We start from the raw sequence: 18,668 nt of genomic DNA, 5'->3' as shown, positions 1-18,668 counted from the left end.
ATCATTGTAAAATAGCATATTCCACACTCCATTTTTTCCAATTTTCCAGAAAAAAAGGCTTTTGGGAAAAAAAACAGTCCCCACCTCCAGGGTTTTCCCATTTCCCCCCATGTCTTCCCATCTCTAGATTAATCTACTAGCAACAGAACATCTAACAGTTCAGTATCTGCCCTCTGTAAGTCATTCCTAACTGATATCAGTCAGGCATGTAAAATACTGAAGTTTTATCTCCTTAAGATCTGTATTTATGCTGGTTTTTCCAGAGGCGTAACCCAGAGAATTATAGCTTTATTGCTGAATCTTTCTTTCATAATTTCAGTATGAGAGACATTAATGTTGTGTTTACTATTCTGATATTTTTACTGGCAAGCACATATACTGTACACTTGAAAAACAAATACAAATAATAATTCCCACTGCTTTCAGAGAGACACAGATGCTGTCAATTCTTGAAATTCAGTACATATTAACCCAGCTCCAGCTTATGCTTGCCTTTTTCCTTAGCATTTCTTAATGCAACATCTGCTTTATTATTGCACATCCCCTTGCCCTGAATTACTTTGGTATTTTAATGTTGTGGCTGGAGCAGGGGTGGGAGACCTCCTGAGGCAAAGATCAATAATGAAATAGATAGAATTTCTTATATGTTTGCAACTTACTTTATCTACCTATATATAACTGACCAGCATAAATTTTCACAGACCAGCTTCCTACTGACTTTAATAATCATGTAGTAAATGTACAGTAGTGCTTTATGTCCCCCAAACGTATGGCAGAATCACAAAAAGGACAGAGTAACAAACATGGTGTCCCTAGAGCCAAAGAGACTGGATCTCTACAAGGCTGAAGAGGTAGTCTTAACCTTGTTTTGCCCACCAGTCCCCAGGGAAGGATCTGCACATTTCATCCCTCCAACATACAAGATAGAGAGGATCTGTATGTACAGTATCAGCAAAAATGGAGAGCAATGGAATTCAAAGCTGTCCCAGTTTCCCACACCAAAGAAAAATATTATGACCACCCTAGACCTGATGTAGAGTTTTGTTCTCATTGCAACAATATCAGATAATCAGTAAAGGGTAGGAAGCATAGAGGAAGAGCAGTGAATGCCACTCCTTCCCCTTTTGTGCCCTCTCCCAGGAAGAAATCCAAAGGATTTTGGTTTGTGAATATATTATTGTGGAAGATGCAGCTCGTGGAAACTATAAATCACTCCTTGAATATCTCACATTCCTTGAAAACCCTACTAGGGTTACTGTGCTAAGTTGGAAGCAACCTGAAAGGACATAAGAGAAATCACACAATCAACAACAGTGCTGGAAACTCGTTGTTGACCATTGCTATCTATATGTATTAATAATGACTATGTTCCATTCTAGTTCTCCCTGTCAATACATTTCTCCAACTAACTCCCATACCTGATTGCAAGCTTTTCATATACATTCTCTCTTTGATAACTGCAATCCACAAACACCAGCAGAGCTTCAACAAAAAAGAAATCTAAAACTCAACAAAGCCTGGCTCCCAGCACTGAAAAACACAGCCTGCGAAAGGTCAATGAACTCTACCCAGCCACAAGGACCTGTGATCACTGCACACAAAAGACCAGCTAACGACACCCATCAACCACAGTGACAGATCATCTCTCCCCCTTATCACGACAATACACCCACAACAAACATACTGATCACCATAATCACCCAATTTCCTAAAAAGGACAAAAAGCTAATCCCACAGCTATAAATACTCAACTATCCCACAAACTGCACCAGAGCACAGGCAGAGTTCTGACTCCTGTCCTCTGAAGATGCTGGCCACAGAGACTGGCAAAACGTTAGGAAGAAAAACCTCAAGATCACAGCCAGACAGCCCGAAAAACCTACAACAAGCATTGGATCCCGGCCATGAAAGCCTTCGAGAATAAACTGCAATACTGTTGTACACCAAGGCCAGTTCTACCACTGAGTAGAGTGAAACAGTTTGCTCAGGCATCAGGTACTGGGCAATGAGAAAGGCAACAGTACCAACCACTTGACTGTTCATTTCCCTCTGTTAAAGAAGAAAGTGGTGGGTTCGAGAAAAACTTGCCTTACATCCTTCAAACTAGCCTAGTATCCTCTGGTGAGATGAAGGATGCTGTCCTATCACTGGTGTTGCTTATCTCGCTGGCTTGTGTAAATGGTATGGATGTCTGTGCTATACAGTATTGTCTTTTACTTCAGGCACCAAATGCCATCGGCTGCCTGTGCATTTAACCTGCAATTTAATAAATCGCCTTTTCTTTCTGGAAAACGGTCCTGCTTTTCAGCTGCTTTCTACCGCAATGATAACGAGGGATCTGGCTTCTTGAGTTTTCGGAACAGCCACTCCCCTTCCACTTCAGTTTTTAAAAAGCACAAGTTCAAAAGCAGCTTGAAATCTAGTGCGGCTCTCCCATATTAAAAGGAAAGGCTCCACTAGGTGCCTGAATCGTAGACCAGACGCTCCGGGGAGTCAGAGAGGAAGGATCCTGATTCCTGCCCAGCTGGGGCGATGCTCCCAACGGCCACCACCTGCTCTGGTGCCTTCCTTCATAAGCAGCCACAAGCACAACCCTTCCACTTCCCCGAACAACAAACCCAAAGGAGGCGCTTCCAGGGAACCGGAAGTCGGGGGGGGCAGCGTCTTGCGAGAGCGCTACTGCGCAGGTCAAGGTGCCTTGGCCAACGGGCCGCGTGGGTGGCGGGCCGCGCGACGGGATTGGCGCGCGCCGAGGGGAGGCGAGCGGAGGCGAGGTCGATGGCCGGGCGCTCCTGAGGAGACGGACTGACCGGCCGAGACGCCCCCCCCAATCCCGGGGGCTTGGCGGATGGAAACGGCGGGTGCCCTGGGCGGACCCCGGTCCCGGGTGTTGCTGTCTCGGCGCCTCCCGCGGGCTCCGCGGGCCTTTGGCTGGGTTTTGCCCACGGCAGTCCTCTGCGGGTACGGCTTCTTCGCCAGCTTGCGCCCGTCGGAGCCTTTCCTGACGCCTTACCTGTTGGGGCCGGACAAGAACCTCACCGAAACTCAGGTAGAGCTGGCTTTGGGCGGGAGAAACCGGGGGGGGGGGGACAACCAAAACCAATTTGGCTTGGTTTGGTTGACGAGGCAAAGGAAGCGCTTCGGGGTGTAGACCTTCCATTTTATGGGGAAATTTTATGCCCCCCCGGAGAGAGAGTTCCCCTCAAACCACGTGCTTCCCTCCCCCAAGAGGCCAAAAGCTTCCTCTAGGTTTCATCCTTTGGTATCTTTTAAATACAAAAACATAGCACTCGTGGTGGGTCACTAAGATGCTCCTGAAGCTACTGGGTGAGAATGAGGAGCTCTTGAGGAGGTCAGGATTGTGTGTTTGTGTGCCTCGGTGGGGTCGTGGGCTGCTACATCCTCCTTGCAAGAGAAGGCAAGAGGGCTACGTGGTGGGGAGCTGTAGTAGAGGCAGCAGTAAGTGGATCAGTGACTTCCACTTGCCAAACAAGAAGATAATAGGTGTGCTTTTTTCCAGTTAATCGTTCACAGACCTGACGTCAGTAGAACGGTACAACACACTTGCTCCATACATCCTTTGATCTAAGAAAGGAAGCCATGGCCTTCATTTTACAAGGCCTGAGCAGGGCTGTTAATGATAGGACTCTTTGGAGGCTATTAAGGCCACCATAAATTGGAAATGACTTGCTTGCACATAACAGGTAGGAATAAGGTTATGTTGGTGATAGCTGTTTTTTATTGAACTGGAAACTTTCATTCCATCTGTATGGCATCTATTGCTGTCAAGTTGTTGGATTTTACCTTTTTTTGCTATTAGAGGTCTCCCATAAGGTCAGTAACCCTGCAGTGTGGTCTGCCAGTGTTTGCAAAGGTTTGTCCGTTGGACATCATGTTGGCAAAATTAGAGGAGAAAAAGATGGTGGGGAAGAGAAAAGAAAAGAGAGAGGCAAAATATTGCAGCGTTTCTGAAGAAATGGATTTTATTCAAAAAGCTCATATAGAAATAATATTTGGCTTTGCATCTCTCCTATTTTGTCTTTAATTTTACCAGTACTGTATACTGAGATACAGTGGGGTCTTGACTTAAGAACGGCTCGAGTTAAGAACATTTTGACTTAAGAACCACCCTCATAGGAAAATATTGACTTGACTTACATACTTAGATTTGAGTTAAGAACTGAAAAAAAACCACGTGGGAGGCAGGGAAAGTGCAAAATTTGAACTTTCAGTTAACTGTTGGCCAGTGAAAAGGGTGCCTTTCTGCTTCCTCACTCCTCCCAGCGTTTAGAGAGTGGATTGGGAGACAGTCTTCGGACTGCCTGGACTGTATTTTCCCTGCCTTCCCTGAACCTTTCTTGACCTATGAAAAAAAGAAACCAAATATCCTCCTCTAGTGGTCGAAGGCGGAATAACAGCTTCCCATTAGTTTCTATGGACGGAAAAGAGCAGATACGGATGAAATGGTTTTCAATGCATTCCTATGGGAAATGCAGATTTGACCTGAGAACTTTTTGACTTGAGAACCGCCTTCCAATACGGATTAAGTTCTCAAGTCAAGCCCCCACTGTACTAATATGGCAGTTTCTAGGATTCCAGTTCCTAGAGCCAGCCAGCCAGCCTGGCTTGTGGCCAGGGTTGTTGAACGATTCTGGGGTTGCAATTCAAGAAAGTGACTTCAATTTCTAAGCAATGTGTTGTTGATCCTTGGCTTTGGAACCTAACTTGGCTGTCATTCAGCAGCACAATCAAGAACAAACCCCACTGTTCTCTAGTTGCTGATTCCAGAAGCTCTAGTTGATGTGTAGGTGATTTTGTGATTTTTTTCATCTCTGGAGTGGAAAGGCTCTTTATGAAGGAATCTCTTTCCCACCACTCTCCAATACAGTATGAGTTCCCCATAACCCCACTGTTTTCCTGTGTTGGAGTTTGAGTGGGCTTCATTTTCATGTAAGAAAAAAATCATAATGTTTATGTTGGTTTACCACAAGACAAGGTAGTAAAAACAAAGGAAAAATGAACAATAGAATTATGAGATTTGAATTTTGGAAAATAGTAATTAAAAGGCTAAATATTGGTGGCAGTGGGGAAACTGGTTCTGGAAACAATCAAGTGGCAAATTTTAATTGGGCAAGCAGCCACTTTTATTGTGATGTCCTGCCAAGTTGCTGCAGAATTTTTGCAAATCTATGAATTATGTTGTTATGTGCCATCAAGTCACTTCTGATTTATAGCAATCTTAATAGGGTTTTTGAAGTATGTGAGATTTTCAAGAAGTGGTTTACCATTGCCAGCTCTTTGGTGAGTTCCCAGAGCTGAGTGGGAATTCAAAACCAAGTGTCTTAAGACCTAGTCCAATACTGTATCTACTGTGTCATAGAACCACACAGTCATGAAGTTGGAAGAGGCCTATAAGACCATCAAATCCAATCCCCTGCTTGATGCAGGAATAGAAACTGAACAATATCTGCCAGGTGGTTGTCTAAATTTCTCTTGAATGCCTGCAGTGTTGGAGCACTCATCACCTCTCAAGGTAATTGATTCCACTGTTTTACTGCTCCAACAGGAAGTTTTTCCTGATATTCAACCAAAATCTGTCTTCCGGTAACTTGAGCCCATTGTTGCGTGTCCTGCACTTTGGAATGATCAAGAACAAATCCTGCCCCTCTTCTGTATGACAGCTTTTAAAGTATTTGAAAGGTGTTATTGTCTCACCCCTCTGTCTTCGTTTCTCAAAACTTAACGTACCCAGTTCTTTCAGTCTTTCCTCACTGGGCTTGGTTTCCACCCCCCCATCATCCTTGTCACCCTCCTCTGAACTTGTTCCAATTTGTTAGCATCCTTCGTGAAGTGTGGTGTCCAGAACTGGACACTACTCAAGGTGAGGCCTAACCAATCACACCAACTCTTCATTTTGAATTAGTGAGCTCCCAAAAGTCCTAGTGTTAAGTCCTGCTGTCTCTTGCAAACCCAAGGCTGTGGTTTCCTGTACTGAGTTAATTTGTCTTGTACGCAGTCTGCCATTTTTTCCTGGGAGAGGGGCTAAACCACATGGAAATTTTTTTCTAGAGTGTTCTTATAAACACGCTTGTCAGTGAGTATACACATTTAATTGGGTGTGTATTTTGGGTAGACATATTTAGGATTTTGCCCATAGCAACAGACATTGCAAGATTATAATGGGTGCTGTGTTGAATACTGAGTGGAACCACAGTGGTAGATCCAGTTTCACCTGATTGTTAAAGAGTAGTGCTTCAGGAGTGCTTATTAACCTTAATGTGGAAATGGCCTATACAGTATATTGAAAATATTCATTTCTTTGTATGTGAAATCCATACAGTAGAATGAACTACTTGGGCAGAACTTCCATATGTTACCTAGAAAGCTTTAAAAGAAAGTTAAACAAGGACTTTCCTAGAAAACAGCTTAGGCTTAAGGTGTTCCTTCCTGGGGCTTAACTGGATAAAATCCATTGAGCCCCTTTGAAATGTCACTTAGAGAAATTTAGACAACACAAAAGGGAAACTGGATCTAGGTTTCATCACAGTTCCATCTCTGATAATTTTTGAATTCATGTGTCTTGACTTTAAGCTATCAACCAGTTGTATAGCTGAAATACAATTCTTGCAAAGGATCATATCTTGGCTGCTACAGATCATAGTAAAACCTGTTGCAGCTCTGATAACATATTCTGGCACATCCAGTTCTACAAAGTTTCTATTTTGACTTTGCTCACTGTGCTTTTTATGAATATTCTTGAACCATTTTTTAAAAGCTGTGTTTGGCCACATGAGGCCAATGGTAATAGAATGTAGAAAAGTCTGAGTGGTTAGACATTATTCAACTCACCTTTAAAACAGAATTTGAGTATTGCTGTATTTTTATATGTAATTATTTAACAACTTGTTTATTTTGTAGAATTCTATTTAACACCATTGTATTTTAACTTTAGTTTTATTATACATATAAAGTAAGCATTTTGGCAACTGTGTCAGAGAGTACAGTGGCATACAAATGTTAGCATAAATAGAATCTGTCAGTTTTCAAGCCTGGCTGGATGTCTGTTCCAGTTTGTGTTAATAACTGTTACTGATTTTCTCTCATTTTAAAATTTTGTGACTTTTTCTTTTCATAGGTCTTCAATGAAATCTATCCAGTATGGACTTACTCCTATTTGGTGCTGCTCTTTCCTGTCTTCTTGGCGACAGACTATCTCAGATACAAACCTGTCATCCTTCTGCAAGGACTAAGCCTTATTGTGACATTTTTTATGCTGCTTTATGCCAAAGGACTGTTGGCTATTCAGTTCCTAGAATTCTTCTATGGACTGGTTACTGCAACAGAAATAGCCTATTATTCTTACATCTATAGTGTTGTGGACCTGACCTTGTACCAAAAAGTCACAAGCTACTGTCGAAGTGCAACCCTTGTGGGTTATACTGTAGGCTCTGTCTGTGGACAGATCCTGGTATCTCTTGTTGGCTGGTCTCTATTCATTTTGAATGTGGTGTCTCTCACCTCTGTATCTGTGGCCTTTGCCGTGGCGTGGTTTCTGCCTATGCCACAGAAGAGCCTTTTCTTTCACCACCCCTCAGACACTCAGGTCAGTAAGGAAATGAAAGTTGTAGATGGTAAAAATGGAGCAGTCGTCCAAGATGATCCTGACTTAAAGAGGGTTCCTGGGTGGGAAGAAGTTGAATCGAAAGTTCCTTTAAATATAGAAGAACATTCTGCAGAGCAGCAGGTAAGCAGTACTGCTGTTTCAGGAGATATGAAATCTAGAACCCTGCATTTCACAAAGCACATCTGTTGGGTTACTTGGCAGTGATGAACTGCTGTAGCTCTGTTATGTATAGTATCCCAGGATGGTTCATTGGTTTCCAGGTGTCTGATCACTTTACGTTCTGGAGATTGCTCTTAAGCGTGGTTGTATTGGTGGAGTTCTTCTGTCTGCCAGAAGAAATATGATTTAGATTGCAAGTATAAACAAACCAGATATGCAGATTCCTGAGTAGATAGCATTATTATGGAGGATGCAGTTCTTGTAAAGGTGCTGTTCACAGACTTTGCAATGCATGGTACTACTAGAGATGGGGGTATTCATATACTAATATTAATATCCCCGTGCTGCTGAACTTAACGAGAGTCCGGCCCCTGGAACCCTCCTATATTCTTATACAGGTAGTAGCTAGAGATGGGGGTTTATGAATACCCCCATCTCTAGCTACTACCTGTATAAGAATATGCATGTTACAAACAGAAATCATTTGCAGTGGGGACAACAAGCCATAAGGTAATAAAGCTGTGGATAACTGTTTGGAAGAAAGTCTGTAATAATCCAGGGATATCAGCTGCTTAAGTTTGGGATCAATAAATTGAAGGTGCCATGTCATGGCCATGCTTCTAGAACAGTTAAGATGTCATAAACCCTCAAGAAGCATTTCATCAAAGAGATAGGATTTGTAATTATTGAAAACAAAGTTAGTTCTTTGGACAAAATAGGGTTTGTGTGGTTTTGTTTTGTTTGCTAGGCTACAGTGGATAATCCTAGCTATTAGCATTCCATGGAATTAATGTTACCTAGTCAAATGCTGGTTCCCCAACAGAGAATTACTCTGAAGCTGAGAAAACTAATGTAATTCTCAATGACATTTGTTGTTCAGCCCTTTTGTGGAGATGTATTACTGCTTAGGCAGATACTGCTTCCGGCTTTTTCTTCTCATCTAGGTTCTCATGTCTTCACTGCCCTTCTGCTCTTGCTCTTCAGCTGAAATTTGTAACACCTGCCCTATAGAGCAAAGACTTGCATACTTTCAGTACTTCATGTGTCGACTTGCTTGGTCCTCTGATTCGGAGGTGTGAGGAGAATGAGGCTTTCCTTAAAAGATACTGGCAAAAATATGCCTATGTGAAAGTCTAGGAGGAAAAACCATTAGAAAAATAATTTTAGTTTACGTCTCCATTAGCAGTCTCCTGGTTAGATGAAAGAGGGGGAGTCGAGCTTGGGTTTCTCTTCCTTCCTGTACCCCACTGAAGTTAATGTGTGTATGTTGGTGTGCTTGCTAGCAGTGGTGTTTTGAATCCTAAGGAATTAAAAAAACTAGGTCTCCTCTGAAAATATTTTGACTTCTCTTTGAAAATGTATGCTTTACAAATTCAGAAAGTGTGCTTAGGTGTAGGATAATAATAGAACTGTCCCAATGTGAACACACCAGTTGCCTAGGGAAACTAACTAGGGTCAGGTCATGTTAGTGTTTATATGTGAAGTCACCAGGGAATGGCAGGGGATCTCTAGGTAAGGCTATGAGAGTCTCATGTTTGAAATCCTGAAGAGTTGTTACCAGTTGGAGTTGACAATACTGAGCTGGGTTGAATCAGTATAAGGGAGGCTCCTGTATTCCTAACTTATTTCTAACAGAAGAGGTTTCCTTCCAATTAAAACAGTGGCGTGTTTTGGAGCACCTTAAGGACTAACAGATGTATTATTTGTGCTCTGCTTGTATGGTTATCAAGTGCTCCAGGTAAAAATAAAGGATTGTGGGGTTAGAAGGAAATTACATACAGAAAACACAGAGAGTGACAATTATTTCCCTCAAAAAGCAGAGAGTTATGTATGTGGAGAAATAGCAGTCCCTTCTTCTGAAACTGCATTTTCTTCTTGTTGTAAAGTTCCATTCCCTCAGACCAGACACATTGCATGGGGATGACACATTGCATGGGGTTTCAAAGAGTGTCTCTGAGTTGTGGGGGAGCACAGTTCTTGGGTGGGACATTGTCTGAAGGTAATGCAGTTGCTTATATGGACCCAGAAGCTCCTTTGTCATCTTATTAGTGGCAGACATTCTTTCCCTCACCTATGGCCTTTCTCAAGAGCTCAGTGATAGAAAACATGACCTACTGAAAGAAGTCCCAGCTTCAACCCACAATCTGAAGCCCTGAAAATGTGCTGCCAGTATTTGCAAATAGCTGTGAGTTTAATGGACCAATGATATGATGCTATAGAGCAGCAATATATACTTTAAATTTTACTTCCCTCCTGGATTGCATAATCATGCCATCCACATTGCCTACTCCTGAGTTATAATCTCAGGGTCTCAGTTGGCCTCACATTGTACTTGTAGAGAGGTATGTCTTCCTGTCTATAACATGATCTGTCAAAATGACAAGGATAGGGAAGAGTGATCTACACTCAGTAAAGGGACTGCTTGCTTTATTTGCAGTCTGCAGTGTTGCAGTTACAGAGTAAAGCAAAGATAGAACTACCTGTCAGTCCTCTTGTGAAAACCCGCTTTCTTTCATATCTAACTCTGCAATAAATGTATATATGTAGGCTTATGCAGACATGAAAGTATTTGTTTTCCTACCTGGTAGATTATTTATTGATGATGTTCATCCTTGTGTTAGGCCATTCCTCAAGAATTAGGAAGTGATGGCAGTTATCAAGTTACAGATAACTGTAATACTAGCAGCATCAACTTATAATTGCTTTCATCGCAAAATGAGAATATGCTTCTTAAGGACAATACCCTACCATTAATTAGGTCCTGACATTAACCTTTTCTTTATCAAATAATCCAGTTTCATCAGGCAGCTGTACAACTCAGTCAAGGGTACATAAGAAAAACTGATACCGGCACAAGTTTTTAGAACTACTGTATTGGTTTGTTTTGTCTTTGCAGCTAGAGTGACAAGCAACAATATGCTGCCATTCTCTCAATGGCTCACCTTAAGATTGTTTTGCCTTGTCAAGCGAAACATCCTCTGCTAAAACAACTGGATGTGCCCTAGCTGTTTGTTAAATAATCAACTGTTGTTGCTAAGTCTTGTTTCATCATTGCTTTAGATGTTAACATTATTGAGATTGTAAATACCATGTAATATTCTGAAAATCCCAGTGGTTTGGGTACCTCTGGGCTGGACATCAGAAATTTCATTCCCCATCGTGCCTTCCATGAAAAGAGCCAGCTTACTACTATAATGAAGAATATTACTTTAATATTCAGGGCTATAGTTAATAGTTGGCTGGATATTTCAGTGAGATAGAGAATGTAGCCCTCGAATCAGGGGACAGGAATCTTATCCTCCACTTCCCAGGAGAAGAACCAGTTTGTGTGGTCATTGGAAAGCTATGTGGTCTCAGAGCATCTCCAAAAGAAAGGAATGATAAACCACTTCTGGGTGTATATCTAGAAAGCCCTGGATATGGTTGCCATACTTTGGAATGGGCTTGATGGCATGTAATTATGGTTAACACCTGCCTGTTTTAGTTTTGGGGCAAAAGTAAAGCTTTTGGATGGTCTGGAATGTTCATCTGAAATCTTACATGTTTATTGCCTGCTTAATCTCTGAGAAGTTATATTTCTGGAGCCCTTAAGAAAAGCGAAGCTGTTTGCCTTCCTAGAGGTATTGATTATATATCAGACAAAAAGGGTGTTGTGTTAATGCTTATAGTAAGATATTATCATTGATGTTATTCTGAGTGTGCATACAACCCCCTCCTCTCGATTCTGACCTCTTTACATATTACTGAATGAATGTGTGCTTTATCACTACTAAGAGCCTTTGTGAAAAATGTTCCCATCCCTGCTTTGCTCAAACCAAACATTAATTTCCATAGCACTAAATGTACAAAGAAATATGAGGGTTCTTATCTTGATCGTAGTCATAACAGTCCTATGAGGCAGATTGTTTTCATTTATTAGAAAAGAATTAATACAGAGAACATGCTATCTGCATATAGTTATATGGCCAATGAGGGCTGATATGGACATGAAAATTGATCTCTTTTGGTCACCTGTACTGTATCAGCAGGATGACTTTAATTTTTCTAGTTTGGCTTAGCCACATTGTAAATGTTTACCGACACAGAATTTGGACAAAGGTAACTTGCCGTTTGCACTCAGCAAGATTATTATGCTGGGTGTCATGCTGTGAAACAAAGGATTAAAGTTTAAAACCATCTAGGAGTCAATTTTTGGGACTGATTTTGTGATCCACAGAGTTTTCATTTTCAGTTCAGAGCCCACCATGTATAAGGCTAGTCTGAACATTTTCCATAGCGCAAATGCCGGCTTTTCTTAGTATATCATTCAAGGTACTTCAAAAGGCACTGTGGCAGCTTGTGTAATTATGGTTTGTGCTCATGATCTATGAATTGGACAAACCAGTTCATGCATTTATGTCAAGTACTGATACTCAGTTTAGTTTGTCATAGGTTCTGTTTATTTTGTGGCAACAGAGCCAGAGACATTGCTGCATGGTGGTAGTGGTAGAAATAGGAGTGCCTCCTTCCTGAATGTATAAACAGTTTCCATTCTTCAGGCCTGTTGGGATCTGTAATATTTTAGTAGCACTCTTGTAAGTTCCTCTAGACTAGAGTGTAAAGGTCAGTGAAATGTTTATGTTCTAATCTGTACAGGAGCAGAGAGTGGACATCGTGAAGGTAGTCAAAGAGCTCTGGCAGGACTTTCTGCAATGTTACTCTTCCCGACCTCTGCTGTGCTGGTCAGTGTGGTGGGCGTTGTCGACATGTGGCTACTTCCAAGTCATAAACTACACTCAAGGCCTGTGGGAAAAGGTGCAACCCTCTCACAGCTCAGAGATCTATAATGGTGGTGTGGAGGCTGCATCTACACTGTTGGGTAAGATTAATCTTTTAAGCAACATTTAGAGAAATGTATTTCAAGGAGCTTCTGACAAAAGAAAAAAAATCCATGTGGTTCTTGTGCAAAACAAATGAATCAGTGCATGGATGCTTTATTATACCACCAGTATCTCAGAAGCAGGCGTCCCGTAGGAGTCATCATCAAGCTACTCATCTCAGAGCTTGGTAGGGTAGAGGAAAACAAACATATGAAAAGCATCTTGGCTAGATGTTAAAGCCTGAGTCTTTTAATTTAAAGTGAAAATCCAAAATGAAGGCTGCAACCTTGTAAAATCTGTTGAGGTATCGATTTTCACCTCAGGCCATATAGATGTCATTGTCTTTTTTCCATCTTTATAGACAAAGAATAGCTGCCTGTCACTTAGCATCTTGTCACTTCATGTCACAGCATATAGGTTCTCTTTGGCTGGCAGAAGAGGCACTCAGAAACATGGCAATCACCAAATCAGAAAACTTGGAGGTTAAATTTAAGTTTACACATTGGCAACCATGCAGTTAGTTAGCTGAGACCAAATTAAGGATGTTATCTAGGGATTTCTAAAACATTGAAAGGTGCTATACCTATGGTGCCTGTTCTGGTACTACCTCATGAAATGGAGAGTCTTTGTTGCCCAAACAGCACTACATCAAAATTGCTATGGGCTGAGTTTCATGTGATGTGTAGCTGAGGTGACTCAGCAGCTTCTGCTAACACTGCACCAATACCTTTTGAGAGTCTATATGGTGATAAGAGTGTTTACAGGATCCTCCTGGAGAAATCATCCAAGCAAACATGCTGAGCATGTTTGTAAATATATATTAGTCATATACATATATGCGTCTGATATGATGTCAAATGCAGCACCATGATGATAGTTGCATGGCACAACCACAAAGAGCAAATAAAAATAAATGATTTTTTAAAAATAAAATTGATTTAAACCACAGTTTAAATTTAAAAAAATTAAACCATTTAAAAATCTGATTTGTTTTAAATTTTAATTTTGATTTAAACCAATTCCACCCTGAAACCACAACTAAGTGATCCTCATTGAAAAGGGACAATGTTGTTTTGTTGGGGGTTGCACTGATCAGCCACAGTCTTTTCTGTCATAGCTACCACTGATGTTGAGTGGCAACAATGGGAGCTCTCTGGCACACTTTAGCAAGTAACCTTTTTGGACTTAACTCCTACCCTTCCTCAGCCAGTATGGCTGGTGTTTAAACTAATAAGGTGATTCTGGAGTAAAAAGACTCTGAGCTGTTAGAAGAGTGTGCCATAAGTATCTTCTGTATCATAAAGTCACATATGATCAGGCTGATAGGGAAACTATCCTTGTTTTGGAATTGATAGCAAAGAAGAAAACCTGATGCTTTTTAGTTCAGTTTCTTCATTGGCAATCTGTGGCAGCAGAAGGAATCTAGCAATGACCTGAGGCTTGTGCAGGGTGCAGAAAAGGAGGTTACCTGCCTTCTGTAGAGTTATGGACTAGCGCTTCTGGAGGGCACATGGATGGGGAAGGGAGTAGTGGTCAAACCCCTAAAGGATCAGTTTTCTAATGGGGATGTGCTCCTGGACTGGACTGCTTGATGCTCAGTTGACAACCTTGATTACAAATACATTTCATTAGTTGTGGCTGGTATGCTGGCTGTTCTTTCTCCTGCAAGCAGATGTTGTCCCAGTCTTTCATGCTTTGGTGACAACCATGTGCAGAACTTTTTCATGGTTGCATTCAAGTTGTGGTACTCCCTGTTTTAGAGAGAATATTTAGTCATCTCTATTCTTTCTGCCAGGAAGTGAAGAAAATGGCTACTCTGGGAGACTTTTATTACTACTCTGGGCTGCAATAGGGGCTATGTTGGCATGCTGATGATGCATGAGTACCATATGGGGGCTTCATTTTCAGAGTGAAGCCAGGTGAGAGGAATTCAACTCAGGTTTCCTTGCAGACTAGATGGAGCTTTGAACTGTGGCCTCAGGAAGGGTAGTTTCTGATCTTTATGCAGTCTGTCTGGGCTGCAGTGGAATTTAGTCATGCCTTAGAATTTTAAAGATAACAGCTGCTACTACTACTACATCTTCCAAACAGTAAATAATTGTTCCTGCTTAAGAGACTTTTTGTAGGGTCTCTAAAAATACTAATCCTTTGCTTCCATCATGCTTACTCAGAGCAGTGTAGAACCTTAGGTGCTTGATGGAAACTTTTGTGTATTGATCACTATTGCCAAGTAGATTTCTTGAGGTGATGTCTTAGTATATATAAATTCTGGACACAAGTGTTCTAGAATGCTAACTTGGTCACATTTTATATTTGTAGGTGCTGTGGCTGTGTTTGCCGTGGGACACATAAAGACATCTTGGGCCACTTGGGGGGAGATAACCTTAGCCATTTTCTCCCTCTTCATCGCTGCAGCTGTGTATATCATGGACACAGTTCGGAACATTTGGGTGTGCTATGCTTCCTATGTATCATTCCGAATTGTGTATATGCTGCTTATCACAATCGCAACGTAAGTGTTCCTTTACCATCTAGCCATGGTGGTTGGGATTACTTCAACTGGTGAATCCTAACAGAAAATGGGCCATGGCAAAATATGTGAATATTGGTTTGTCTCAGTGCAAGCAAATGGAGCAGGCATCTGGTTTTAAACTGTCTCCCTGTACTTAGCACTAAGATCCCTGGATGGGGGCTATGTTGGTACCCCCATATGATACTCATGCTGATGTTGCATGAGTACTATATGGGGCTTCATTTTCAGAGAGAAGCCAGGTGGGAAGAACTCAACCCAGATTTCCTTGCAAACTGGGTGGAGCTTTGAACTGTGGCCTCAGGAAGGATAGTTTTTAATCTTCCTTATGCAATCTGTGTATCTGTGTTTGACCAGTTAAACTGCTTTGCAGGAAATGTCAGCAGTGTGTATTGGCTTGTGGGTCAATGAATTGATGTCAGGCAGATGTCTGTAAGGTTAACGAAAAAAATAATTTCCCATGCATTACCAGAACTGCTTACTAGAGTGTGCTAGGAACCATGCTATGCATTTGTCACCAACAAGAATTTCATAGTACAGTCTCTGGCTCCATTTGGTGGCCTGTTATGGTAGTACATATAAAAATAGGGGGTTTTTGGGATCTTTTTAATATTTGCAGACCATGGATAAGTGAAACCGCAGTTACTTATCCTCTGGACATGGATGTCCTACTGTATTTGGTAGAAGATTTTAGAACTGTAGTTAAAAAGAAAAAACCCTGACATATTCAAGCTCTGATTAGGGTGCTATTGGCATATTTAAGAGACAAATGAAATATGATTATAGCAGTTGTGTCCATTTAAACATGGGGCTGCAAGCAATTATTTAGAAAGAGGGTTGATAAGTTCAGTTTTTGAGAAGCACAAGGTGTGAGTCTCAAAACCCATTACTTGCCTGTTGCTAGGCACCTTTTTATGAGGTCGACATTTATATCAAAATAACTTGACTCAACACTCTTGGTAGGTGATGAGACTGGTTGTGCATGATTGAGCTGCTCCAAAGAGAAGATTTGGCTCCTTTGCCTCATCTATTCCCCTTGATTTCTTTTATGTGCTTCAGACATTTCTATGTGTGAAAAGCACAGAATTTCTGCAGATTTGTCTAGTTTGTCCCCCAGTTCTTTTGATGTTGAACTTGAAAGAGCCCGTAAGCCTATTGTTTGCCTGCAAGAAATCCTTCCCCTCTTATGCTCATGTTGTATCTTTCCTCTTTTATTTTTTTCTGTAAAGGTTCCAAATTGCTACCAACCTAAGTGTAGAACGCTATGCCCTAGTCTTTGGTGTTAATACTTTCGTTGCCCTGATGTTGCAGACGTTGCTCACATTGATAGTCGCCGATGCAAAAGGGCTTGGCCTGGATATATTCACGCAGGTAAGGTCCAGGCTTTTCCTTTATCTGCTTGGGAAAAGAGAGTGCCTAGTTTTCTTAATTAAAGCCCTTTGGCTAATCTCAAGGTGTGAGCTAAGTAATTCCAGTCCCAACATACTAGCTTTTGGGAGGGTATTTGTGTATGAGGTATTTTTTTAGGGGGAGGGGTGTTAATCACTAAAAATATACACTAGTAAGAGCGACTATCAGAAATATTTTAGCAAAACATTTCAGCTTGCACCTTCTTGAGTTGAAATAGCTTACCTTTACCAGAGCAACTGAAGAAAGTGGAAGCCAAAATGTTTTGTTTAAATAGATCTGTTCTTAATCACTGTTAAGAGTGTATCGGTGTAGGTATAGAGGTAGGTACTGTATATGTATATGTAGATTTGGTCCTAGAGGGCTGAAGGAGACTTTTTCAATGTGAAAAACAATTTGTGAGAGAATTGTTCAATGTTTGTTAGATTGGGTGTGGCAACAGGAGGTCCAGGGATGGATATGTGCAGCCACTCATCCCTTACTGTGTTTCTCCGAAAATAAGACATGGTCTTATATTAATTTTTGCTTCAAAAATGCAGTACGGCTTATTTTCAGGGGATGTTTTATTTTTTTCATGTACAACAGTCTGCATTTATTCAAATACAGTCATCATCTTCTGGTTCCTGATCAATGGTGGAGGGTGGGGTTTCACTTAACTAGGGCTTATTTTGGGGGTAGGTCTTATTTCCGGGGAAACTGTAGTAGTTGCCCACACTTGTTCTAATACCTGTTAGTACCCACTGGCATTGCTAGTGCTTGGGATATGGGAGTCAGGGGTCTGAGGGGCCATGGTTGGATTGTTGGCACTACACAAAGCCCACTCCATCTTAGACAGTTCAGAACATTCCAAGACAGAATATCCAAATGATGACTTGCCCTCTCCAAATAAATTACCATGTGCTACTCTGTAATAGTATTCTCCAAATCTGCAGTATCAAGTAGTCCATTCATCTTAGCTAATGGGAAGATTGGCTTTGAGTAGAACTCATGAACTTCAGCTTTTCAGTTTACCTTTCTTTCCTACTACAGTTCATGATCTACGCTGGCTACTTTGCTGCTATATCAGTTGTGTTCTTGATCAGTGGCACATACAGTATTCTTATGAACTACTGGAGAAAGGAGAGGAGGAGGAGGAGGAGGAGGAAGAGGAGAAGTCATATTATGGAAAATTGTGCTTAATGTACAGAACAGCAACTTGTCCAACAGCTACATCAGGACAGGAAGGATGTAGTTTCAATTTGTAGTTTCCTATTTATTAATGTGTTAAAATACTGTTATTTCAAGACTGTTACCTGAATTGTACTTGACTGATATGTATGCTTAGAATAACATAACTTAGAAACAGAATGTATTGAATTATATTTTACATCAGTAAGAATATCCTTAATAACAACATGGCCTCAAGTATGCCCTTTTGGTCTATGTGGGGAAGATCCAAAGCAATCTGTGGGCTTACTAATCACCCTTTTGAGAATGATAAGCAATAAAGCATTCATTGGGATGTGATGGTTTTGTTTATGTAGTCTGTGTTATAAATCCTATAAATCAGTAGGCTGAATTTCTTTCTTTTACTGAAAGAACTGAGGCATTAGCTAAGTATGGACACCCTGGGTGAAGTTGGGTGAAGTAGCAGAAAAATGTGCACTCATAAATATTAAGCACTTGCAAGAATGTGTTCATGCATCCATGAATACTAAAGTCTTGTTAATACTACTAATATAAACATACAGATACTGTAGTATATTCTGTTTTGTCTGCCTTTTCCCCTCCTCTGGGGAGTTAGCTTTCTATAATTGCCCTTGCCCATCAAATTTGTACCTTTTCATATATAGATAATATGGGGCAGGGGGATCAGAAATAGGAAAGTTAGCTGATCCTTCCTGGGAGACTCAACTTTTAAAGTTGCTGTATTTAAGATATTGACACTAAAAGCCATAATGTTTTGGAAAAGAACAGACAGCACTATTTTTGCACAGTCTGCTCAAGTAAGAGAAATCTACTTGAAGTTACTGTTCTCTCAAACTGTGGCACAAAAACATTTGGCAATACTGAATGGAAGTTAGTCACCATTATCATTTCCTGCCTGTGC

At 41.0% G+C, this 18,668-nt stretch overlaps 1 protein-coding gene across 3 annotated transcripts; it reads left to right on the top strand.

Moving 5' to 3' along the window:
* The first annotated feature begins 2,712 nt into the window (after positions 1 to 2,712).
* SLC19A2 (solute carrier family 19 member 2) lies at positions 2,713 to 18,085 on the top strand. 3 transcript variants are annotated; one of them, XM_020784945.3, is made up of 6 exons: positions 2,713 to 3,049; positions 7,136 to 7,603; positions 12,419 to 12,641; positions 14,962 to 15,154; positions 16,402 to 16,543; positions 17,609 to 18,085. In XM_020784945.3, exons 1-6 carry the CDS (start codon positions 2,849 to 2,851, stop codon positions 17,756 to 17,758), a joined length of 1,377 nt encoding a protein of 458 aa, XP_020640604.3. In that variant the 5' UTR covers positions 2,713 to 2,848; the 3' UTR covers positions 17,759 to 18,085. The 3 variants fall into 3 exon arrangements, with proteins under 3 accessions (XP_020640604.3, XP_020640603.3, XP_020640605.3); XM_020784944.3 differs by having other exon boundaries at positions 7,136 to 7,744; XM_020784946.3 differs by lacking the exon at positions 7,136 to 7,603 and having other exon boundaries at positions 2,715 to 3,049.
* The last annotated feature ends 583 nt before the right edge of the window (positions 18,086 to 18,668 follow it).

Source organism: Pogona vitticeps, chromosome 3 (genome assembly GCF_051106095.1).
Source record: "Pogona vitticeps strain Pit_001003342236 chromosome 3, PviZW2.1, whole genome shotgun sequence".
Taxonomy (NCBI): domain Eukaryota; kingdom Metazoa; phylum Chordata; class Lepidosauria; order Squamata; family Agamidae; genus Pogona; species Pogona vitticeps.
This window is presented reverse-complemented; position numbering and strand designations above follow the sequence as displayed.

Bases quoted from the DNA above. Each gene is read 5' to 3' on its own strand.
- SLC19A2 (XM_020784944.3), top strand. From the start codon at position 2,849: ATGGAAACGGCGGGTGCCCTGGGCGGACCCCGGTCCCGGGTGTTGCTG. The intron at 3,050-7,135 runs GTAGAGCTGGCT...TTCTTTTCATAG, and splicing joins AGAACCTCACCGAAACTCAG to GTCTTCAATGAAATCTATCC. The intron at 12,642-14,961 runs GTAAGATTAATC...TTATATTTGTAG, and splicing joins GGCTGCATCTACACTGTTGG to GTGCTGTGGCTGTGTTTGCC.